The 25,986-nt window shown below is 36.8% G+C and overlaps 1 protein-coding gene across 3 annotated transcripts in view; it reads left to right on the top strand.

The window, feature by feature from the left end:
• The window catches only part of TDRD9 (tudor domain containing 9), a 66,975-nt gene extending 43,323 nt beyond the window's left edge, over window positions 1-23,652 (top strand). For 2 of the 3 annotated variants that reach the window (XM_050711065.1, XM_035551350.1), the window contains 18 exons: window positions 1,141-1,185; window positions 2,058-2,111; window positions 3,161-3,277; window positions 4,127-4,234; window positions 6,029-6,129; window positions 6,873-7,046; window positions 8,318-8,429; window positions 9,880-10,092; window positions 11,792-11,881; window positions 13,743-14,003; window positions 14,439-14,588; window positions 15,670-15,740; window positions 16,093-16,202; window positions 16,351-16,447; window positions 17,125-17,263; window positions 18,370-18,479; window positions 21,498-21,570; window positions 22,849-23,652. In XM_050711065.1, the coding sequence (XP_050567022.1) occupies window positions 1,141-1,185; window positions 2,058-2,111; window positions 3,161-3,277; window positions 4,127-4,234; window positions 6,029-6,129; window positions 6,873-7,046; window positions 8,318-8,429; window positions 9,880-10,092; window positions 11,792-11,881; window positions 13,743-14,003; window positions 14,439-14,588; window positions 15,670-15,740; window positions 16,093-16,202; window positions 16,351-16,447; window positions 17,125-17,263; window positions 18,370-18,479; window positions 21,498-21,570; window positions 22,849-22,944 (2,121 nt within the window). In that variant the 3' untranslated portion in view covers window positions 22,945-23,652. The remainder of the gene's footprint in view (window positions 1-1,140; window positions 1,186-2,057; window positions 2,112-3,160; window positions 3,278-4,126; window positions 4,235-6,028; window positions 6,130-6,872; window positions 7,047-8,317; window positions 8,430-9,879; window positions 10,093-11,791; window positions 11,882-13,742; window positions 14,004-14,438; window positions 14,589-15,669; window positions 15,741-16,092; window positions 16,203-16,350; window positions 16,448-17,124; window positions 17,264-18,369; window positions 18,480-21,497; window positions 21,571-22,848) is intronic. The other variant, XM_035551349.1, reaches the window with a different exon arrangement.
• Window positions 23,653-25,986: the final 2,334 nt, after the last annotated feature.

Below are 25,986 nucleotides of genomic sequence, written 5' to 3' on the forward strand. Positions count from 1 at the left end.
AGCCACATCACTAGGTATGCTTGCAGATGAGCAAAAGAAGACCCAGAGTTCTTGTGAACCTTCAACAAAATCAGAGCAAGAATGCTCTTAAGAGTGAAGGTTATTCTTATCTGCCTAGGAACCATCCGAGCAAGAACCACGTTGAGACTAAAATCCTAAAATTGAGGTTGAAAAGGAACACGGGAGGTCTGTAGTCTGATCACCTGCTCAAAGCAGGTTCAGTGGTGAGATCAGTTAAGGTTATTCAGGGTTTTATCTAGCTGAGAGTTTGAAACCTCAGAGGAGGGAGACTGTGCAAAGTGTAAGGGCAACCTGGTCTGTCTGATTGTCCTAGTTGTGAACAAATATTGCCTAATACCCAATTGAATATTAAAAGTAAAGCTATATTACTAAACTTGTGTTCCTGGCTCACTTTTAAGTACAGTGTCAACTTCTGAATTCTGTAGTACAAAAGACACTGAAATACCATTAGTCTAGCAGAATGCCCTGAGATGACTAGGGTGCGGGACACATGATGGAAAGGCTGAAAGGTGTGTGTGTGTTCAGTCCTAAGAAGAGGGTGCTTAAAGGGTGATCTTAGTTGATAACTTCATCCACCTACCAGCGGAATGTAGAGTAGAGGGAGGGAGCCAGACATTTTTGGAGGCCTACAGCCGTAGGACAAGAGGCTGTGGACACACATTGCAACAGGGGAGGTTCTAGTGAGGTGCTACAGTGCGGAGGGATGGAAATTGACTGTAAAATGTATTCAAACAGCAAAACAGGTCGTCCACAGAGGTTAGGGCATCTCCGTTCTTGGAGGTATTCAGAACTTGATTTGATAAGATCCTCAGAAATGTGATATAAGTTGGCCCTGCTGTGTGGGACTTTGGAATGGTTGATTTGAAGAAATCTCTCGAATTACTCAGTGATTCAGATTTCCGTATACTCTTTAACATTTGTAGTATCTATTAGCCCAAGGGCATCTCTGTTTTTTAAATTAGTGCATCCAAAGTATCCTAAGTAATTGTAATTGTAGTAATGTGGGGAAAACTGTAGTAACGTGGGGAAAAATTTCATGGATTTCAACGTTGCGTGAATTTTTTTGAAATAATTATTACCAACACTTCATGCCTGAATACTAAGCCACTTCTTTCCTAGGCATGGCAGGTCTGCAGACGAAAAGGAGAGTTGAGACATCCCAAGGTTAGTTAAACTTTCTTCTTTTCCATTCAAGGTTGGTTACTTCAGTTTTGGCATATTTGGTGTTCTTAGTGTAAGCACTTTGGCCTGACAGTCATTCATGGTTACAGTTTTTCATAAGTAAATAAAAGCACAGGTTTTGAGGGATCACAGCGAGTCTTTGACACCATTGACGCCAGCACCACTTATTTTTAGGTAACCCGTTATGTAGTCCCTGTCATAGATGGATCAACAGTGGCCAGAAGGTTTGAAATCCAAGCAGAAAAGAGAAATTGAACTGTAGTTGAAAGACATTTTTATAATCATAGGTGTCAAGGGGGTGAGAGGAAATAGAAAGTGGAAGATCTGTGCATCAGTCTCAAAAGTCAGCCGTACAGTTTCAAAAGTCAGTAGTATGCACACAATAACTGCTTCTGGTATTTTTTCTATATGTAAGATAAAACTTCTTTGACCTTTTCACTTCTTTCAGACCATAATAAATTTTACGAACACCAGTGCATGACATGCACTGAGTTACAATGAATGTCTGAAGTTCTTCATCCTGATGTTCTGTTTGTCTGCTTTTGTCATGTTCTTAAAGCAGATTCTATAGTAGCAGCACAGAGGAGTTGGACTTTACGGTTTATATGAAAAATCTTAATGTCCTGCAGCTGCACTGGTGGTGACCAGAGTAGAGCTTTAGTCAAATACATAATTGTTGTGCCAAGTACTTGATTGGATGCAAAGAATGCTCTGAAATAAGATCAAATTCTTCTGTCATTTTATGTAATTACTATTTGTGTCTACATGGAAGAATATGAGAGAGAACTTACTAGTAGTATAGGAAACATGATTCTAGCAATTTTTACGTATGCATTTTTTGCTTTCTTTTCCAGGATGAGCTTGAGTGGGGTCGATCAAATTATATTCATATCAAGAAAGTTAGAGAGGTGAGCTAAAACAAATCATTCTTATAAATAGGATGTAAATTTTTCTTAATTTCTACAGATGTTAATACCCTGAATAAGCCTGCTTAGACACTATTATGTATGCGTCTAGGTATATATTTTCTTTAAATTGAACACTTAGTATTATCTCTCCACTCTCAGAGAAACAACAGATGTTTAAAGTGACATTAAATAATTAACTGTTAGTGCCCGGAGGAGGGCTACACAGATGGTGAAGGGTCTGGAGGGGAGGATGTACGAGGAGCAGCTGAGGTCCCTCGGTTGTTCAGCCCCGAGCAGAGCAGGCTGAGGGGAGGCCTCATGGCGGCCTGCAGCTCCCTCATGAGTGGAGCAGAGGGGCAGGCGCTGAGCTCTGCTCTCTGGGGACAGCGACAGGACCCGAGGGAACGGCATGGAGCTGGGACAGGGGAGGGTCAGGCTGGGGGGTTAGGGAAAGGTTCTGCACCCAGAGGGTGGTTGGGCACTGGGACAGGCTCTCAGGGCAGTGGTCACAGCACCGAGCTGCCAGAGTTCAAGCAGCGTTTGGACACTACTCTCAGACACATGGTCTGTTTTTGGGTAGTGCTGTGTGGAGCCAGCGAGTTGGACTCAATGATCCTTGCATATCTCTTCCAACTCAGGATATTCCATGATTCTAACCATTCAACGTAGAATCTTAGAACTATAGAATGGTTTAGATTGGAATGGACCTTTAAAGATAATCCTGTCCAAATCCCCTGCCATGGGCAGGGACGTTTCACTAGGTCATGTTGACTAAGCCCCCATCCAACCTGAACTTGAACACTTCCAGGGATTTTGTTTTGGTGTCATCTAAGAACTTGAGGCCTGTCCAAGAATAAAATCTAGTATTGCAAGTTGCTCTAAAACCTGGAGTAGAGATGCTACGCAGTGTATTAGACGAAACGCACATTAACGTCATGTAAAAAGTAAGGGGGTTTGCCCACTTGCTTAGGCTAGTACTAAGATTTAATTTTCATTTGTGGACCATTGTTTTTATCTGTTTAATTTATAACTTAGAGTTGGAATTTCAGGTGGCAGAGTTATTTAACCTCTTGAAAACACGAGTCGGAGAATTTAACATGTTTATTAATACTCAGCCATCTGCTGTGGATGAGGAATATGTATGTAAGCAACGCTTCATTTTGCAGGTAATACTTTAATGACTCTTCGGGGCATTATTTACAAAGTTTATAACTGGATGTTTACATAGTAGTACTGGCAAATTAGTGGTATACCTGGTGTTTCAAAATTTACATTGAGTGTTAGTCCTTTGGTTACCCCCTTCTGATTCTGACAGCTCATCAAAACAAAGCAAAGTGATACCCAGACAAATTAAACTTGTATCTGGGTTAATCTTTGTCAAAGTCATATAAATACTCTGAAGACGGATGGTTTGAGTTGGAAGGAGGAGAACTAACCTTTATGAAAATGATGTTTTCACTTCTTTTGAGTGCTCTGTTTGGACTACCACTGGCTTGGTTAGTTACTGGGGAGAAAAATCAGATTCCTTTCAGCTACTGTAACTTGTCAATTTTTAATGACATTTCTCTTCCTATTCGGACTGATTATTTTCATGGACCTATTTATCATATATTTATCATGTCAATGGCAATTGGTTTACCTGTCTAAGCAGTGAACTTTCTAGACCTGAATTGTTAAATATGGTATGATGTAATGTGAAAAGTGAACAGCTGTCATAACAGTATTTTATGTGAGTTTCTTAAAAATTGAAATGAGGGTTAACCATTGTAATTTTCATAGATGAAGTCTGCTTGCAGAAATACTAAATTATGTTCCAGAAGTTGAAGTCTTCTTGTGGAAGCATGTTTTTAAAGGATAGTATTTGCATGAGTTAACCTTTATTTTGAAACTACTGTAATTCTTGGTAAGAGACAAATATATGAAGATCTGCCAGTATCTCTTTATACTGCAAGTATATCTCTTTGAGGAGCTGAATAAAATGAGCAGTAACTTCCAAAATATTTTCATGATTTCAGGTTGTAATGGCTGGTGCTTTCTATCCAAACTACTTCACTTTTCAAAAATGTAATGAAGAAATGGCAGTGAGAGACCTTGCTGGCAAAGATCCAAAAACCACTGTGTTGGTATGTTAAGATGGTGAATGTCTTAACCAAGCATCAAGTAATAAGACTATGTAGTGTTAGGGTAGTCTTTTTCAATTTCTTTTTTTTCTTCTTGGGTCAGGACAGAAATAATTATCTACCCTGATCTGCACTTGCTGTCTTCTCTCCTACCTCCCTTTCTTTGAATGTAAAAAACATTGTGTGGGTGGGCAATTTAAAAAGAATTCTTACTGAGAACTGTCTGCACATTAGACTGGTAGTGTCATGCAGGCAGCCAACTCCAAAAAACTAGTAAAATATTTTAAGGCGTACTTTTTATGAGTACTTTTTTTAAGAGTACAACATTAGGCTGTTTGTAAAATGAGCTGTTGTAACTTCAGTGTTACTTCTTTGTAATAACCTTCTTAGTACTGTATGACACGTGCGGTTATTTTGAGTTTACTCAAGTGTTGCACCCTTCCTTTTTTTCTCTGTAGACATATTTTTAGTTAATTGAGTAACTGTAAGTTTGAAATGGTTGACTTGATTTTGCTGTATGGTTTGCAGTTTAAACTAGAAAATATTCAGTGTGTCTGAAATAACTATAACACTGTAAAATAACAATGCCTTATACTTAAAGAAAACAAATCTACAAGCCAGTGAGCCTCATTGAATAGACTTAAATTGGCACAGGAGAAAATAGGTGAAAAGGAAGGAGAAAAAGCATATTGATGAGGAATTTTGTCATGCTTTACTACGTATCCAAGAAAAGATTCTAGTTCAAAAAGAGTTGCTGGCATGGCATTTATTGAACACAAATAAGTTTACATATTACCCCAGGCTAGAGAATGAAGTAGCTGCTACCTTCTGAGCCCAGTGGCTCAGCCAGGTTTTAATCATGTTGTAGGCCACATACCCAGACTTCGATAACCCAACTTGGATACAAGGGTGCTGTGAAAGAAGACCATGTAAAAATACTTACGTACCTGAAGGCAGATAACATCTGCTGTTCTTCCCTGTTACACAGATCTGGCTAGTTTGTGATAGCAGGTAATCAAGTTGATCAGGCGTGACTTGTTCTTGATAAATTGATGTCTATTTCCAGTCACCTTCTCAATCATATGATCGGAAATGGTTTCCGAGAAGACTTGCTCCGTGATTATCTTGGTAACTGGAGTGAGGCTGACCAGCTTGTAGTTCCCTAGCTCATTTTTGCCATTTTAAAAGTAACTCTGATATGTGGTAGTTCAGCCAGAGCATTTGGGGCTGTAGCTTCTCTAGTTTCCCAGATAGTGCGTGTTGTCCATCATTGGGAACTACATCCTAGGCAAGGAAGCTCTCCTGTTACAAGCAAAAAGAGGGATACTATGCTGCTTCTAGGAGAAATTATCAAAGAAATGTAACTACCAAAGAAGCATTTTTGATTTGTAGTTAGACAAAGAAACTAGTTACCTGCTGGTTTGAGGAGGATGGGGCAGCATTTCTCTAGAGGAGCTGTGGCTGCCCCTGGATTTGTTCAAGGCCAGGCTGGATGGGGCCTTGGGCAGCCTGGTCTGGTGGGTGGCATCCCTGCTCATGGCAGGGGGTTGGAACTGGGTGATCTTTAAGGTCCCTTCCAACCCAAGCCATTCTGTGATTAGCAGCCAAACTTTGATTTTAATGTCTCTTCAGATTCTTGAATTTAGTACAGTGTGTAGCAATTTTTAAATTTGGGTTTTAGTTTAAGTATTACTATGGCAGCTCAAGTGAAGGAGAAAACAGTTGACCATTTAGGTGAAGTTAATGATGCATTAAAATAGTTGAATGTACTCAAGTTTATCTTGTTTTTCTTAACAGGTAAAGAATATTCCGCCCTATGGATATCTATACCATAAACAGTTGCAGTCACTGTTTAGACAGTGTGGGCAGGTAAAATCTGTTGTATATGACGGATCAAGGTAAGTACAAAATATTTTAAATATCATGCCTTTCTCTTGCTCTTGGTTCTGAGGCTAGATCGACTAGGCTAATTGACTTCTTTCTTTGTCAATGGTATACTGACAAAATGAGTTTATTTAATCTGTTTGGAATCAGTAAATTGTTTTTAATGCGTTGGCTGGAATAAGAAAGATAGCTTTGAAGTTCAATATGTGTTGTTGAGAATAATATTTGATAAACTATCTCCTTAGAGACCACCTTCTGTTGTTCCTTCTGTTGTGTAACAGGGGACCTTAACTGCAGCTGATCTGTCTTTGTTTCCAATTTATTTAGTGAATTCAGTTCATTGGTATCGTCAGATTGCTTTGCACAAAATGTGTGTGTCTGGCTGGTTTAGCTGGTCTGCAGGCTGACTGTGGGCTACAACTGCTCAAAGATAATTCATGTACTTTTTCCAATCTTTAATTCTTTTCTTATTCACATATATTTTAACACTTTTTTAACTTGTATTAAATATGCTCAGTAAACTTAATATGTGCTTGTGAGAAGGCTAGAATTTTTATTTTTTTCAACCAGGAGTACAAGTAAAATTTTAAGTCCCATAAGAGTGGTAGGTAAAGCATGTGAGGAAAATATTTTTCGCAGTTCTCTGGCCTGCTGTGATAAGGACACGGAAAAGAAATGATGACTTTTCTGGTTTTCTTGTTTTGTTTTTGATTCTTCGAGTATTTATTAGTTTTATTTGGTGGAATTTTTGGAACAGGGCTTTTGTGGAATTCTCCCATAACCCAATGGAGGGCTTTAAGATTCTTCCTGCAGTCTACATGTCAATCAAAATGTCACAGCTGAAAATTCCTCTTGAACTGGATGTTCATTATCCAGATGATATCAAAAGGCAGTTGCAACATGTGGCAGCTGCGAGCATGGAATCTTTAAGGTAATCATATTCCATAGGGAAAACGGGTTTCTGTGCAGTGAAAGTCGAAATGAGGTTTATAGGATTCAGCGGGATTTTCCTTGGAAGTGTCAGCAAGGGAAAGGTGTTAAGTTCAAAAAACAGACATAAACTTTGTATGAACAGAATATTTTACAGAGAGAAATAAGAGAAATCTGAGCGTACTTTGTCTTTATTTAAGGTTGTAGTCCATTTGCTTTAGGCATATGGAAATACAGCTTTATACAGTATTTTTGGTTCATCGCAATGTAGAGATTTCTAAGCCAAAAAAAAGGAATGACATTAGGGGAAATAACAGAAGGGGCAGGGAGGTAATGTAACAACAGAAGTGGGGGAGGAGGAAAATTAACAGAAAACACTGATGAGGGATGAGATACAGTAAGTCGTCTTTGTCCATATCTGCTTGTTCTAGAAAAACCTGGCACAGGGGTTTCATTGTTATATTCTGTCTGTGAATCTTAGCATTACCAATCTGGCAAGTTGACCAGATGTCGTAGCTGAATCAATCTGTCTAGCTCCTGATTGGTTTTTAGACATTTAAATATTTTAAAATCCAAAATCCTAAAATAGGAAGGCAGGAATGAACTGTAAAGGTTCAAGTGCAAGTGAATGCTTCACTTCCAGTTGATTGTACTTAATTTTTATTAAAACACTTCCAGCAGTTTCACTGTGCCCCAAACTGTACTTAAGATTTTCATCAAAACTAATTTTTAAGGGATTCAAGAAGGAAGTCTCTTAAGCTTGAAGGCTAACTTTCATTATGTAAAAGGAAAGCTATATTTCAGGGGAAAAATGATAGCTGAATGTATCTTAGTGCTGTAACATACTCAATTTGTTTTATTAAAAAAAAAAGCTTATAAGGCATGCCATAGTAAAGAAAACTCACTATTTAACCTTCATTCTTTGGATTTCTAGTAACCTGATTGCACAGTTGCTTCTTGATGTGTATCTTTCTGTATTTGATCATAAAGATGTTAGACAGCTTGTCCTGTAGTACGTTGGCTCTCTCCAGTAATTTTAAGTTTTAATCACATTTATGTATTTAATGACCTTTATTTTTAAAATATATTAATGCATCCTAGGTGCTTATCTTTTCCTCGCAAAATATCATGACTTTTGTCAGTTAATTATTTTTTTTCCTTCACTGTACATGCACACCTGTGTGGTGAATTAATGTAAGAAGCAGTGAAAGCAGAAAACCTGGACTTTTAACTTTTGAGGTATTGAACATCTGTATTCCATAAACATTTTAGAGTAAATGTGGACTATCAGAAGCAGACAGTGGAGCCTGTGGAAATCTCATTTGGTACTTCAGAACTGTCAAAGATGATCCCAAATCGTCTCCTGTCCATCAGTGTAACAGAGGTAAGAATGTTATACACCTGAAGCAAGTCATATCTAGTAATCAGTACCTAGCTAACTTTGCAGAGATGAGTAATCAACAAGTGTAAGTGAAAAGAATGTATACTAAAATTTTTTTTAGCAAAACATTTTTCAGCATTCACAAGAGGCATGAAGAATACTTGTTTAACTTCAAGTAGTTCCATTTTAAATGGTACTCACATGTCATGCCTCAAACATTGAAACTTGTTAGCACTTGAAAAAAATTGTAGGATTCACTGCCAGTAGGTCTTAGTTGGGAAAAGATTGATGGTAGAGGTGAACTATTTGTGTATCCTACAGTTAGGAGGATTGGTAGACATTTGGGCCAACTACCTGGTTACTGTTACCTGGCAAGTTTTATTCAGAAACCGCAGGTGTGAGACATGAGTTGATACTGAATGATCATTTCAAGAAAACACTACATGCACAGGAAGTTGTGTTAGGAGAAAATTATATGTGCATACAAATACTTCTGAAATCTGAAGCTGAGAACTTTTAAATCTCATGTTAACTATTGTATTTTCCAAAAATTGAATAATATAAAGCAATATATATGCTGCTGAAATTCAAAAAGTAGAAATAAAATATATCCAAATCATTAGGATAATGGAAACTGTAGGCTGAAGTATTAAACCAGCTCTTGGTAGAAGTGATAACGTTTTGCAGTGGTGGAAAAGAATTTTCTTCAGTTTATTCAGCTGAGTCTTTTGGTCCAAATACGTTAATGGAGTTGATGATCAGATGCATTCCAGTCAGGTAACGATCTGTGCTGTACAGTTTTGTTCACTATAATCAGCTTTAACTAATGGTCCTATGTATTTATTTCCACAGTGAACGTTCTTTTTTAATCACGTTCTTTTTTAATTTCTGTAAAATCAGAAATGGTAGATGATACCAGTAATCAATCTGAAAAAGATGACTTATTTTATTCAACTTGATTTGAAATAGCGGTTTTTGTTTCAGTTTCCTGGAGGATGGCTAATCATAACAGTAATGATGCTGATTTGCTGATGTATGTAGCTAACTCTGGTTTTCTTTAGCTAACAAGAAAGTGCACCATGGCTGTGTTCATCTATTTCATCTCTTATATACCTTACATTTTTAGTTTGTTGATTTTGTTTGGAAGTTGTCTTTTACTAAGTTGCTTTTTGCTAAGTTGCTACTTTTTGCTCACTGCTTGTATCAAGAGCCTATTTAGATTAAAAATGTGTTGTAATTGCACAGCAGAGACGTTTTAAAACAACGTTATATAATGAAGAATAACCTTATAGGAGAGGGAAACGCTTCATTGCATTATTTCAGTATGAGAACACTTCTGTGTTTGTCAGGAGTAGGAGTGTTTTCATGTATTTTACTCAAAGCTGTTTTATTATTTGATGTAGAAGGATGAAATAATGAGAGATCTGAAGTTGTCTAATTCTTACACTTTCAGATAGTAGAAGTTGGACACTTCTGGGGATACAGGATAGATGAAAAAAACAGGACTGTTCTCCAGGCTCTAACTGCTGAAATTAACTACCATAACCTGATGGATTTGTCAGTGTCTCCATATCCAGAGTTGGTTTGTCTGGCACCATTTACTTGTCTGGAAAACAGAGGATACTACAGAGCTCGTATTCTGTATGTTTCTGGAGATTTTGCAGAGGTATGCTAATATGTTAAGTCATATTGAATTGGTATGATGTAATTGGGTTAACAGTCTTGGAGCTATTTTTTTAATAAGTATTTTGACTAAGCATTATTTTCATGACAATTATAAATATTCTAGTAAAGAAATCTAGAAAAATAGAGCTAAAATAAAATCTTAATAGAATGTTGCCAAAAGAGATGAACAACATTTTTTTCCAGAAGACAGGAGTATTTTAGTCTTAAACTGAGAGGATACAGTAAAGTGTTGTGTATGCTGAAGCAGAGCAAAGCAAAATAAAGAATAGAACTTCTAGCTTTGAAAACATGGTAGGGAGTGCCTAGATCAGTCTCCAGTGCTGTGTTGTTGGCAGGCAACCCTATGTGTTGTCTTTAAAAATATATGGAGCTCCATATTAAAAGTAATTTTTTTTGCCCCCATTGTATGGGCAGCATTCAGTCATTCATGGGCAATTTGTCTAAATTAATTGTTCTGCCAGTGTTTCCTCCCCTGGTTTATATAGGTTTTCTTCTTATCCTACTGTTTTTCCTTCCTCTCCAATTTCTTGTGCATCTTCTTCCTAGACCTTGCTTTTCAACTGACTGAAGCATGCTGCCGTTTTTTTCTTCTCACATATCACAACTCCTGGTCTTACCAACCTGTCCTCTATTTTGCTTTGACCTCAGTTTTCTAGAGCAGAACTATGAGTGCTTTTTGTACCCGAAGTTCCGCCTTTGCTTATACAGTATTCCTGTTACAGCACTGTTTCTTCTCTGCATTAAGAAATATTTCTTTTGGTATATGCCAAGACTCATTTTTGTTGCCTTTTGGTAGCTTTTTCACATGGGCGACCTCTTGTCATCTTATGCTCAGTTCTGTTTCCTTGATAATTTCCAACTAATTAGATGTGCCATTATTATTTATAAATTCTATAGCAGAAATTATAATGAACTCCAAGAAATATCACACTATCTGTTTTTATCTGTTTTTCCCCTTTCCTGTTCAGTTCTTGGGCCCGTTCCATCTGACCTTTTTGTATCAATATTTGTTGCCGAGCTTTGGATCATCAGCAAGTTCCATCAGAATGTTTTGGCTTTCGGGGCCAAAATCAGCAATGGGAATTAGCACCACAGTTCAAGACTGATCCTAATTTCCCAAGCCAGTACTTTTCTATTCAGCGCTTAAGGACAGACCTTTTGATTTCTGTAAAAACTGACCTTTGCACAGTCCATTTCTCTGTTGAATTACTTGATTTTTATTTTTAATATACCTTGGTGTCAGCACTATAAACAAGCAACAAGGCTCAGTATCAACTCTAAAGTCATGAAAAACTAGTGAATAATAGTGCTAATCTCATTGTTGCCTTTGCTTATTTAAACGCAGTTATTAGGTAGTGCCATTCACTATCAAAAATAAGGATATACAGATTTAATTGCAGGGAGAGAGGCTTTCAGAGAAATTTACTTTTTCTAGATTTAGCAGATTTGCATTACCAGTGGATGTGCAAGCAAAGGGATCAAACAATAAATGTTATAAAATTTGACCTATTATTCTTGACATGTCTTCATATGCATATTTTTCAGATTGAGTTTGCTTCTCTGTCACTTTATAAGATTGTACTGTAATTATTAAACTTAATTGTCACTTTCCTTGCTACAAATTAGCATTTTTAATTCTGTGGAATCTCTGCTGATGCTCTTGATTCTTTTTTTTCCAGGTTTTTTTTGTAGATTATGGCAATAGGTCAAAAGTGCCTTTAAGAAAACTGAAAGAGATTCCGAGTCATCTTCAAGAGCTTCCTTTCCAGGTATGGGTGGTGCTATTTGCTGCTTAATGGATATTTTCACATCTTATCTGGCAAACAGAAGTGTACTTCAAACCATAATGCTTTTCATCATAATAACCAACTGACATGTATTTCGGTAATGTCCTACAACCTGTAAATCACCTTTACTCAGGTGGATAAATGTACTCCCAGGTACGTCTACACAGATGAAGTAGTTCTTGTGTGTAACTGATCTGCTTTGTATATAATTGTAGAGAAATGTTATCTACCCTTTTGTCCTTAGGGGCACTTGCTGAGGGGAAGGGGAAGACATAACCCATGTTGAATTCTTTTCTTTAACTGAATGTTTGAACTAAACCTGTTTCTGTGACTCACCATACTGGGTTCTATCTCCCACCTGCAATCACAGGAACAGTGGAAAGAGAGGAAATTGCTCTAACACCTGACTTATTCTGCTTGTTGATTTTGGTCATAAGTTGCTTTGCTGTTATCAGTTCTATGAGAAGCAGAACTTCCTCTCTAGGAAGTGTTGTTTTGGTTCCTCTATTGCCTGCTTACATGAGAAGCTCTGGAATAACAGATTGAGCAGTAGATCAGCTGTGCTCTTGTTTAACAACCACTGAGCAAATGATAGCTTCATTTATAGAGCCTAGGAAACAGCCTGGAGAGGAGAAGCTGTCAGTGACTAGTTCAATTTCTTTTCCTCTGCTTAATCCTCTTTGTTCCTGCCACAGATAAGTGGCAGTGTAGGATCTCTGCTTATCTGCATGGCAGAAGTCTGCAGTCACAATATCTTGCATATTGTTAGCATGCAGAGTACTTTCGCTTCATCTGTGCTCCTGCTGTGCTATACTATTAGTCGCAGGACAGATAGGTAGGAGAAAGCTTTCATATATTTAAAATGGGTGGAAGGCTCTGGTTTTGCTTTGTACCACTTTGCTTTCTTTGAAATACTGTCTTATTTGCTTTTTTCAGACAGATCTCTTGAAAATTAGTATCTGTAATGCAAGTCTGAGGGACTTTATCGAACAGCTAGCTTTTCAGAAAAGTAATTTTCTGGAGCTATATTTACAAAGACAATAACTACTTGATCTTCCAGCTCTTCAGTCCTAATTCAGATACTTTTTAAGCTCATTTAAACAGACGTATCATGCTGCTTTATTCTCTAAAGCGTTTAATGATGAAAATGAGAAATCATAATTTTTGTTTTCTATCTCTGTTCTTGTTGTTTGGTCTCGAGAGGGTTAATTTTTTTTATAATTGATATTTAAAAGTAAATATCATTTTAGCAAGAAACATCCTTTGAGTTCTCTTCAGTTGTAACAAAGGGAAAGGTATTTCTGTTCCATGCCTAATCTTTTAATAACCTACCCTTATGCTTTTCCAAAATTATGGCTAGAAAAAAAGTTTGTTTTAAATTCATTCAAAGCCATAATTACATGTAGTGACTGTGGAAGTGGTTTAAACTCGAACTGACTTACTCTTACCTGCCAGGGGCAGAATAGCTGTAGCTGTCCTGCTATTTTCTATTACGTTAGTCAAAAAACTGCTGATTGTAAAGTTTTCCCAAAGAAGGCATTTCTCGTCTCAAAAGATTTTAATGTGGATGGTGAATTAATACTGAATTATCTTTTATTTATGCCTTGTTTGCAACTATGTACAGTATTGAAGTGATGAGAAGCAATGTGTAGCTGCGTTGGCAATGACAGAATAAGAATTATGCTAGTAGCTTTACAGCAGTCTTAGGAAATTAACATAAGCCTCTGCAATAACGATGAAGTAATTTTAAAGTTAAGTCAAACTGTTGAGAAAATGAAAGATTTTTGTGCTGATTTCTCAGCACGTATTCAGGCAAATATTGTTCTTAATGTTTTTGCTCTAGGCTTTAGAATTCAAGATATGCAAGATGCGTCCATCTGCAAAATCTCTTGTATGTGGAGAACGGTGGAGTTACAGCGCTACCCAGAGATTTGCCTCGCTAGTAAATGGTTATACTCTGCTAGTGGAGGTGTACTCAGTTGTGAACAGTGTTCTGCACGTGGATGCTTTCCGTTACTCGAGGCACAAGGACCTTGTGAATATTCGAGATGTGCTTATTGAAGAGTGTTATGCTGAACTAGCGGAAGAATCATACAAATCACAAGTATGTATTCAGTAAGCTTCTTTGACTCTTCTTACACTAACGTATTTCAGCTCAAACTGTCTGAAGTCCTCAGAAGTTGAGCGGAAGTTTTGGAACTGTGCCAAGTGAGACCAGGCAAGTAAAAATATGTAGTCCAGTTTCAGTATTTTTCTTGTGTGTATAATTAATATTGTGCTCTTAGCCAAAAGCATTCCTGCATTGAGACACCTTTTGAAAGAGATGTTTTTCAAAAGATGAGGGAATCATTTGAACTGCTTCAGCGTTCATTGAAACTCAGTTTTAATTCTTGCATTTTTCATGGTTTATATCAGAAAGGTGATGAAAGCGTTGTTTTCTGTATTTCTATGTCTGTGTTCCTTGTGTGTACACACACAAGAAAAACAACCATGGGGAAAACGTGTTTCATGGTTTTAACACCCTTTCATTTTTATGTAGCAAAGCCACGATTTGCTGAAGGGATTATTTATTGACCAAATAAAGGAAGAAGAGAAAACATCTGTACCTTCAAGAGAGGAAGAAAAGCATTTAATTGAAAGGTTATTAAACTGTTTTTCTGGCAGTAGATCTGGTGCACCAACCCATAAGGTAACTTGAGTGCTGGTTTTGGTATGGCATTACGTGATCCTTTGTCTCACATTGTTAGAACACAGATGAAGACTGAAAGGACCTTTAATAACCAAACCATGTTGATGCTGTTCATAGTGTACTCTACATCTTGTTAGGAAGCCGTGATGTGACCACCACTGCAAACTAATCTATTGCAGCTTTTAACGAAGTTTTGAGGCATAGCCTTAAGAGCTAACTGAACTGGGTGTTCTAGCATGTTCCAAGGCAGCTCTTCAAGGACTTGAAGACGTAGGTAAAATTGAAAAAGTGAATGCCACTGTTTCAGTGCATAGACATCTTCATTATGTAAGCTGCAGCAAAAAGCAGGATTATGACCCTATCAATTCTTCTGGAATCTTTAACTTTTTTAAAACTATACAGCGTGTTTAGTTCTTCCTTAGCTTAGGTGACACAGGGTAAGTGGTGCAGAGAATGCTGTGCTATGTGATAGTAGTGAAACAGTGGGTGTTCTTCAACTGTCAATCCCAAACTGAGAATTTACTCCTACTTAAGTATTTTGAGACATCTGGTCACTACTAAGCTGGAATATAAAACAAGGTTGTATAGGATTGTGTCCTGTTCTGTGTTCTGGTTACAGGTTAAGCCTGGTCTACATTATAACTTTACCCATTTCACCCCTGACAAAATTCAGAGTTTCAGGCACCTACTCATGCTTAGGTTACCCATAGCAATAATCCTGTTTAACTACTTACTGTTTCTAAAGTGTGATACTTTCAAGATTAAAGACCTGCTCATGTAAATAAAAATAGCCTGATTTTTGTTAGATGCTTTATGAAGTCTGAACTTAAACTTCTTAAGCCTGTGGGAAGTTGTGAATTCCCAGTACCTGTGAAAAGACATTACTTTTGCTTAGGTGCCTCAGCATGCAAAGCTTGCTTTAGATGGGTGATACGAAAATGTTACCTGTTCATCAATTCAGTGTTGCTCAGTGCATGCACAGGATCTTGAAATGCATTCTGTTTTTTCATTTATGAAGTATTTTCATGGGGAGAGATCCTTAGGCTGGCTAATGAGAACGTCATTTGTTCTTTTGTTGAAGGTAACAGTTTTTGGCCCATTCAGTCCTTATGAGGTAAAATGCTACAGTATGACTAAAGTATCGCAGTTCAGGTATGGTAATGATGGTAATGCTTTCATTGTGAAGCATAGACATGTTCTTAACTGTTACTTCTGATAAACTGGCAAAACCTATCCTTGTTACTCTTATAGGTTTTTACAGGGTTTTTAATCATTGAAAATACGAAAGTAGTAAAGCCTCAATTGCATTCAAATGCATACTACTGCTTTAAGAAGAGTAGTTTTATTAAAGATGTCTTAATGCCTTAACAGAAATTAGTATTGTCGTATACATCTGCTAATAGAGATTCATGTAATTTTAAGCCAGTAACTGCTATCCATTCAGGTTGTACTCTGAAACAATTTTTTTTAATGTTGGAAATATTTTTTTTTATTTCCTCCTCAGAAGTGCTTTCATACACAGGGAAAGCATAAATTCTGTGGTTGTCGATGATGCTCCAGAAGACTCCTTTCAGCAGTTGTTGGTTGCCGCTTCTTTGTCATTAAATGCAAATGGTAACTCCTAATACAAATGTTTGGATGGTTTCTCTGGACTCTTTTATATGAACATCTGTGTGAATAAATATGTTACTGCAGTTCTACATTACATCTTTTTGAGATAAGCACTTTCATTATGTACTTTTTATTTTTTTTGTGCTGACAGGATCTACCGTGCTTTTAGAGGAAACATCTTTGATGCCTCCTATTCCTGGCCTACTTGCACTCCTTAGCATGCTGTTTGCTCCTGCTATAGAACTTAGGTATTCACGTGTTCTTAAAGTGGCTCTTTATTTTTGTTTAGGACCCTCACAAATTGGTGACAAACTTACTTGGTCTGATTTCAACATTTAGTATATTCTCTTCATTCCTGTTGATATAACTCTTATATCATCTTCTGTCAGCTTTATTATAGCGTATGCTAAGACAACTTTTTCCATGTACTTAGAAATCGGCACTGCAGGCTTTATTCTCACATTGATGAAATACAGTTCCTGACAATTGTTCAGGAAGTCTAAGAAGATGAACTGTAGAACTGGGCAAGTTTTAAGTCCACAGGAGGAGAGAAACTTGCGTGATTTTTGTGAAAGCTGAGCTCTGGCAGTTGGATTACTGTTACGTTTTGTTTCAATTCTCATATAGACTGTCATTTCAACACAGGGAAACTGGCTTTGCTTAATTTAAGTTTCATTTTGCGTATATGTGATTTTTTTCTAAGTTTTGTGACTGTTTTCATAATTAGATCTTTAGCTTTATTTCATTACCATAATAAAAAAAAAAAAAAAAGGAAGTAGTGTGAGTAGATGTGAATGTCTAAAAGTTCTTTTAGCTTCTTTAAAACTTTTATCTTGTTTGGCATAGCTTAGGCTAATTTAAGTCTGTTTTCATATAAGTTTAGTTTCTTAATCTCTAGGTGAGACCATTTTCTTTGTTTGTACAGGATTGATGAAAGTGGAAAGAATTTTACTGGTGTTCTGTGTGGCTTGGGTTGGAGTCAGACTCGTGGGGTTCCACTTCTTCCAGAAAATGACATGGAGCTGACATTTGATGTGCATTTTGGAGTAGATGACATATCAGAGGTAAAAACATGTATATTAATTTGTGTTACAGTAAGAATTAAGTAGAATTTAGTGCATCAGAACTTGGTAACAGTTCTAGTAGCTGGAATCTAGCAGCTGGCTACCGTTGGAAAATTGTTGAAGCTGTGTGTGTGTGTCTGTACTGCTTGTTAAGAATCTTGGACTTCTACAGAGAAAAATAGGTACCCCCTATACATTTTGCTGAATAAAGTCAAATATTACAGTACAATACTTCGCTTTTGATTAGAAAAGTTTACATGGGTTTTATACTCCTCAGATATCAATACTTGTTAGTTATGTTTTTAGAATTACTGTTTTTTAAAGAGGAGCATAGTGTTTTTGCTTTGCAATCTTCAGTTTGATTTCACAATTCTGAGAAGTCATCTGTTGTAAGCTTCTTCTCCCAGAGCAGATCAGTCAATAGATAAAATCCCTTGTATTCCTCAGTACAGTATTTTTGCAACTTGCAGACAGATCTGTCAGGGGGCAGTATGTACGCTCTCTTGTACAGCATAGTAAGCTGTATTTAACCTGTGCTTCAGATTTTAGATATTGAAGGACCTTACATACCCTGAGCAGTTTTGTGTACAAGTATAGCGGATAACCAGTGTATTCTAGAGGCTTTTTAAGGACATAGCGGACATGCTAGTGTGCAGATGAGGTGAAGTACTGTTTTTTTTGAAAGCATTGACTTGATGTGGGTGATGTCTGTAATCATGACACCGTAGCCGTAATGGTAGCACCAAGCTGTTGTGTTTTTAAAAATTACGGACAGATAGAGAAAATCCCTTAAAGCTTTTATGGAAGGAATCTGTTTTGGAGGTTATCCAGACAAGTGGTAAGTAGCCTGTGTCTTCTATAGCATAGCTGATTAAACTTGAAGATTGATTTCAAGCAGCTGGAACACTAACCTCTTCTACCAGCAGTGATGCATCTGGAGGAAGAAGTGTTTCTAAAGCTTCAGATGTTTTTGCTTATGTTAATAATATTTCAGTTAAAATTGAGTTTTATGGGTGCCATAACCACCTTCCATATATGTCAGTATGCTATAACCCAGAACTAGGACTGGTGTATAGTACTTCATATTCTGTCACTGTTTTTTTCAGATAAACATCCTGAGGACAGCCATTAATAAGCTGCTCTGTGAATGTGCAGCGTACTCCGAACAAGAGAAAATGACACAGCTGCAGGAAAACATTCGTCAGATGCTTCTAAGGTAATCATTTTGTAGAAATAAAAACTAGTCTTTCACTTTCTCAGCAGAAGAAAAATAAATGATTGCTTGAAGCATAGGTTAGGCTTTGGGGAAATGATAATATAGGGTGTTTTCATTTAATGATGCATTTAATTTACTTTGCTTATTTATGAAGCATTATATTCAACAACTTTAAACTGCTTGTGGAAGCACTGGTTCTTCAGGGAAGCCTGATCACTTAATAGTCATAAAACCTAGACTGTACAACCTGTTCCACAAGATACCAGTTCTGATGTATCCTTGTTTTTGTGCATCCAGGACAAAGCTACTGAAGTCCTATGACATAAGAGCACAGAAAAAATTAGATTTTTTTCTCCCTCTAGATGAAATTCAGGCTGTGTGTACCTTTCCTCCCTCAGCAGGCCTGTTCAGGAGAGATGTTGCTGGAAGTCCGATGTTAATTTATGAACTGTAGGAAGGCCACCTGCCTTTTTCTCCAGCAGGCCTCCCTGCTTCTCATAACTGAAATAGTGACTCCAAAAAGGTTGTCGTGAGTCAGTGCAGCTAGTCTAGAGAATTCTTCCAGTTTGCAGTGTGTGAGAAGTGTTCAGGGGAGCAAGGTCAATGAAGTTTCCCTGTAGCAGTTCCTTCTAATATCTGTGATGACAGAGCATGCCATGAAAAATTTGTTTATAAATGTCGTCTGCATTTTTAGTACCGTCTACATCAACACCAGTAGACTTTTCTCATCCTTACCTGGCTTTGTATTGAACAGATCTCAAAAAAGAGCTGACTGGACTTAAATTAACTTAAGGTGTTGTGCCCTACTATTGCTCTTCTATCTAGCAAATGTGACCTTCTTCTACAGTAAGCTCTTCTAAAGTAACTGTGCCAAAATGAGGTGGTTTCTCATACTGATACAGATCAGAAGCTTTTAAGCTTAGCTGCTAATACCTTAGGTTATCAAAAGCAAGCTGATCAAAGCAAGCTGTTCATGCTGAATTAGTTTTCAGGCGTTTCCCGTTTGTTTTTTTGAATGTACCTGTTCAGTTAATTTTTTCCCCCTCCAGCTGTGAAAAGATAGCATTGCCTTTATATAAGAAGTATGGCTACTTGCTTTAATTTCCAATATTTGAAAGAAAATGAGATGTGGTGCATTTCATAATAAACTAACAAGTGTAGGGGCAGTTAGTCTTACCCTTTGAGGCACTGAAAAGGAAATGAAATTAAAAAGCCATAGAAAACTGCCAGAAGATGTGGGCTAGATGATACCTAGCATACGTTAGTTGACCAGCAGACATCTTCTCTCACAGGAACTTGGCAGCTTCAAGCTAGCTGTTCGTGGTTTGTGTGTGCATCCAGAAGGGGATGGGAGAGCTTCGTGAAAGCTGTACCTCAGAGATGTACACTACTTGCACTTTCAAGTGAAGTAGTATCAGTGCAAACTGCCAGCTCCCTGTTGGTATTTCACATCTGTGAAATTCTTGCTAAAGTACCAGCTGTTGGACGTACTGCTGATGCAATAATTAATTTCCTGTTTGCGTCCTAGTACCTCAGGCCAGTTGGTGTCTGTGTTGCTTTTGGACACTGTCATCTACTACCATGTTTAGACTTCAAAGCTGAGTGAAGTTTGCTTGCATGATTCATGTGGTAACAACTGCAGGGAAAATTCAAGGAAAGTGGAGAGGCAGAAAGAAGCATAGCCACAAAACATTTCTGAAGGTGCCTGTCTGTGACAGTAACAGGAGCTTATACTTGGACATCAACTCCAAGATGAGAAATTCAGGACACAGAAATGTCACTGCTATTTCTTGAAGTTTATGAATACTTAGTATTGTTTCAGGACCTTTTTTGGGTTGATCGTTCAGACATTTACAGCCAGTCAGGAAGGGAAGGAGCAACCTACGCAGGTCCTTGGCATTGCTGTCTTTACTGGCTCAGTCAGTGCTGATGCTGACAGCCTTTCTGAACTATTCTCAACCTTCTGGGTGTTTTTCTTTAGGATTTAAGCCTTTCTGTGGTGACGTTTTCCCTTCTGGAATCTTTGTGCTGCTACTAATTCTGTTCCAACAGTCCTACTGCTATTTTTCTACCTTTCTTACCTCTTTGTGGCCTTTCCACAGTTTGTTCTTGGCTATCTGAGTCAAGGTTACGTAGTCGTCCTGTGTTTGGCCCTGGGACACAGGCAGCTAAGCTTGGGAGCTTACAGAAGGGGTTCTGCAGCGTGGGGAGGTGTCATGCTATCAAGAAATTAAAAGTGATTGTCTCTTCCTTCAAAAAGGTAAAAGAATGTGTTACTTGAGAAATTTCAGAAAAAGAACCCAGAATAAAAGGAATAATCTGGTTATTGTCATGTCCCATTCCTGTTTAAGATCTTTCATAATTTTGAATGTTTTTCACCTTAGTTTAAGGACTTGAAAGAAGAAAAAAAACAGATTTTATTACTAATAGTAAATACATACAAATGTAGCTTCAGTGATCTTTAATTACTTTTTTTGAAAGCTAATTATATTTTACAGTATGTCACCACTGCTTAAGACTAAAATGTGCATTTGAAAAACACATCTAGACAGAATTCAAGTCTACTACTGTTGTACTTTGCACAGCTTGAGGAAATAACAGGAGCAGACAGACAATCTATAGTAATAGAGTTGTCTTGCAAAACAAAATGCCGTAAAAATAGTTTTATTATACATTCTAGTGAATAAGCATGCATAAAACTTACAGAATAAATGATATTTGCAAATTCTAGTACTTTATCCCTTTAAAAAATAATTCCTTTCTTCAAACAAACTAACAAAAAAACCCCTGCAGTTACTGACCCTGTAAGTTTATCTTTCAACTTCTTAAACTAAAGGGGCAAAGTACAGGTAAGTGAACTAGTTACACTAGATTAACATGGAAATTTAAGATTCCTTTCAGCATAGCTTTCAGCATAGACACCTTACAGACACACGGCTGTACCTGCTATAAACATTTCTTTGTATTTACAATTAAATGCAAGTTTATTTCCTAAGGTTATTTTTTATTTAATTTCAGTTTGATCTGCAAATCACGAACTCGAGATAATACTGTTCCGAAGTGGTATGAGAAGCCGTATGAGTGGAATCAAGTAAGTGTAGAAATATAACTTGAAAAAAAAAAATTACATATATGAAAATGAATAGAGTACCCCAGTATACTTAGTTAAGTGGCCAAAGGTAGAATTTCCTTTGAAAGGAAGTCTCTTGAGCCTGAGCCTGAGTCTCTTGAGCCTAAGCATACTGAAATTGAAGATACTGAAAGCACTATAGGACTGAATTTTAGGCACAAAAGCCATTCTGTGTGCATCTGCCTGTATTGAGATCATGTTTTCATAGTCTTTTTTTATATTTTTGTATACAGATGTTTAGCCTTTTCAAACAGAACACTTTATGATATTTGAGTTGGGCTTGTAGAGGCAGCTTTACCTTTGGAAGTTAAAATTTTGTATTCTTCCTATTAAATAGTTATGACATTCAAGAAAGATACATTTTTCTTTAGGATTTATCTGGATGCATATTTTAGTTTGTTTTGGGTTGCTGTTTTTTCATGTGATTTTCCCTCTTAAGCTGACAGATATGCTGTATTTTAGAATTGGTGTGATGGCATCAGAAGGCAGTGTTCTTGAAATCCTGGAAGGTTAAAGCCGAAGAGTGTAGCTTCCTAGTCTATTAGAAATCTTACCTTTCTTTCTAAAAGGGCCTCTGCAGGCCACTAGATTTCCTGTGTGGTTCTCATGATAAACGAGTGCATATTCTTAAGAAGTGAGTGAGAAATTGCAGAGTGCAGTAATAAGAATTGCATATGCACCCTCCTCATCACTTTCTCACTCCAAGGCATGTAAATAAGGGATTTAGGTCTCTTTTGGAAAGACTGACAACAGTGGATAAACACCAAGGGCACATGTTTCCAGTAGGCATTCACTAAGGGGCTAGAATGTGTCTTACTGTCTTAAGCCTAAGTATTTTTATATTCTAATTTCTTTTTCTTTGGTATTGTCAAGATCATCTCTTATTCAGCTATATTAGTGTTTACCTTTTTATAATGTGTTAATGTATAAACCCTATATCAGGATTGCATTCTAGTCTAAACAGTTTCAGGACATTACTCATGTCATCGCTTAACATACTATCTGTAATGCCTTAGAAATGATTGTGGCATAGAATTCTGATTCAGACAAATCATGAGATGAGAGCTATTATTATAAAATGCCCTGTGTAGAAATATGTAGCATGTTGAAATACCAGTATGATTTGAAACAGTCAAAACCCTTCGGAAGTAGAAAAAGGCAGTATTTTCCTTAACTATGTTGTATAGGAAAGCATTTATTAGACTGAATTCTAACTTCGATCTGTTGTCTTCTGATTAGGTGGATTCACAGCATATCATTGACCAGTCAGAAAAGCAGCAGGAAAGAGAAGACGGTCTTTATCAGCTACATAAGCTTGTTGTGTTGAATGTTTAAGTATTGCTCAAAGTCTCTTCAGAGGAAGAGGTATTACATCTAGTCTAAAAAATTTTCTTCTAGATAAGCCTTGGATGTTTGTTTTGCAAGAGTGTCCCTTAAAATTAGTGTAAGTGTACTGAAATACAGCTTGGTGTATGTTTGTTCTTTAAAAGTGAAAGTATGCTGACCTAGAGCAGATGGTTATTCATAAAACAGACTTAAAGCAGGATGCAGTTTTCAATTTAATAATAATGCTGAATAGATTTATCGCAATGGACATGAAAGACAAAACAAACCTGGGTTTACTTGTTCTTTTTCTGTCTGAAAGCTCATGAGTAATGGGTCGTGATTTTTTTCTTTAGTTTTCTTTGTCTAGTTTTCTTAGTTTCTGAAGTCATATAATGGTATTGTCTTTGAATGTAAAAAACGGAAGTCAAAGGAAGACAAATTTGGATTATGTTCTGATCTAAAGTATAACTTCAGATACAATTTTTTTTTCATACAACAAAACCTAATATAATGTTTCCTTTTCCTGTATGGCAGAAGAATGCTTTCGAGTTACTGATTCATTGTACCTTTGTTTCATCTTTTCAGCTCGTTTTTCTGATCCATGAGATCTTTAGTCCTAAAAATGAGGTCAGTGGTTTCAATGTAATATGTAGAACTGAAACGGGTTTGTCTGTTCTGTTGTGCAGTCATGCTTAATAAAAGTTAAATTTAGTTATTAATGGTGTGTGATTGCGTTCATGAAATACATGAATACAAAAGCAGTATATGGAAGAGTATTCATAGTCTTTTAACTCAGTGGTTTTGAAGATCACGTAATACCTAGTCTTCTAGGCAGAAACAATTGTCACAATTTAAAAAAGGGGAAGCGGATTTGGGGAAAATGGGGTGATGATAAATTTAAAGAAATGATTTTAAGTTGTACTTAGAGTGAAAAGGAGCAGCTGTATATTAGACAATTTCAGTAGCTTATTTCCTCCTTTATTCAGTAGCATTACTTCCTCAGACTCGTTTTAGTAATTCCTGTGAATCAAGCTATCATACTTCATAGTAAAATGGGTTTAACAAATTTTCTTCACGCTGTTTCTTGGACAACAGTATTTCTCAACCGAGTGTTGTAGGCAAATTGTGTTGCATCTAAACACCCTTGGGGGGTAAACGAAACACACGGAATGGCAAATCTTTACTCTGCCTGCTAGTGATGGGAATTTCTGTAGGAACAGGTAACTTTGTAATACCAAAATGTATGATATAAATGATGTCATTTTTTCAAAAGGAGTCTTCTTAAGGAATACTGACGTTGACGGAGGAACAGTATGTATTTACTATAATCTGTTTTTTTAATCTATTGATAATGTGTTTTGCTCTCCTGGTTGATTCATGTGCATGTGCTGCCATCTGCTGGGGTTATTAATGTGCTTGTTGCCCTTTAAACTTCTGCTTGCATGATGTAATTAATGCCTTTACCCTTCAGTAAAGAAGAGATCCTCTGTAAAGGCTCATGTCCTAATAAAACTGATAGGTTTCTGCTCTTGTCATTATAATGAGAAGAGTTGATAAGAGTTTTTTGTTTTGTTTTTAACTCTTAAGAGGTCCCAGTTTTTATCTTCAGGTGCTCATTAGCATCTGTCAGAATGAGATTTCACTTGCCACGCTTTACTAGTCATCATTTACGTTGTGTATTTCTTCCATCACTAAGTTCAAGGCAAAAACATTATTTGTATATATTGGTCTTATTAACTAGTATTTCCATTCTTCACAGCCTTCAGTAGTAATGATAAAATGATTAATTGCGTTGATAGGTGCTCCTGTCAGTAGGTGCAAGTCTGAAGATGTGCCTTCATTGTTACTTATAATTTCAGTCACAGCTACGATGAAATCAAGTAGCAGTTTTATATATATATATATATATATATATATATATATATAAAATATATATTTATTTTTAAATATATATATTTTTTGCAATTACACATTATCAATTTTGGAACTTAATTGCCATAGGCTATGCTAGAAACCAAGCATATGAACAAGTACAGAAAATAATTGGAACTCCAGGGAAGGCAGATCCTTAAATAGCTGTTAGAAGTGAGGGACTCAAACTCCCTACCCTACTGAATTTCAGAGCTTAAGGAAATACACTGGAGGAATGCCTAGTTTTTGTCCTTTACCAAACGTTTTCTTTTGGCAAATGTCAGGGTGAAGAACATTGTTTACTTATCCTTTTGAAGATGCTATAATGAGTCAAACTAGTACTAATAATTCCTTTTAAGATTGAAACCTCATCTTTTACTTTGGAATCAGCAATAGTAAAATTACATAGTGAGGATGAGCACTAGTGTAATGAGATGTCATTTAACTAAGTATACACACTAAATAGGGTTGGTCAGGATATGTAGTCTGTGTTCCTTGTCTTACTCTCTTCTATGGCCTCCTACTCCTGTTTATGCAGGATTCTGTAGTTAAAATGCCATTGATTAATAGATGATGTTCTCTGCACTCAGATCTTCTCTGTTAGGTGTAGGACTTCCAGGATGCAGATGTATCATGCAAATACAAATATTCCTGGCCAGATTTGAACATGAGGTGCAGTGGAATGCGATTATGGACAAATACATCTTTAAAACAAAAAAAAAGGAAAGTCGCTAGTTGCTACATGATTTATGACTTTTCATTTCTGTAAATTAATATTTGAAAAGAGTTTCAATTGTTGAAGAAGAATTTTAGCTGATAATAGATTTGGTAAACAGCCTAGATGATCTTTTAGTTTATACTGAAGACTTGCAGTTTTCATAGGTTACTACTTCTCCTGGTTACCTCTGGATTAGAACATAAAAATGAGATAGGCAGAAGACTTCTGCCTGATAGGCAAAAAAATAAAAAGACAACTTGGGGAACTTTTGGAACTGCAGTTCCATATATTAACTATATGAAACATCTGACTCTTGAGTAAATCTGGCAAACCCTATGTAGAGTGATTAAAAGTGCTGAATCTGAGAGTGTTTATGAATTTCTCTAAAATAGTGAGAGTGTCACAACAGACAATGATGTGGA

Source organism: Cygnus atratus, chromosome 5 (genome assembly GCF_013377495.2).
Source record: "Cygnus atratus isolate AKBS03 ecotype Queensland, Australia chromosome 5, CAtr_DNAZoo_HiC_assembly, whole genome shotgun sequence".
NCBI classification, from domain to species: domain Eukaryota; kingdom Metazoa; phylum Chordata; class Aves; order Anseriformes; family Anatidae; genus Cygnus; species Cygnus atratus.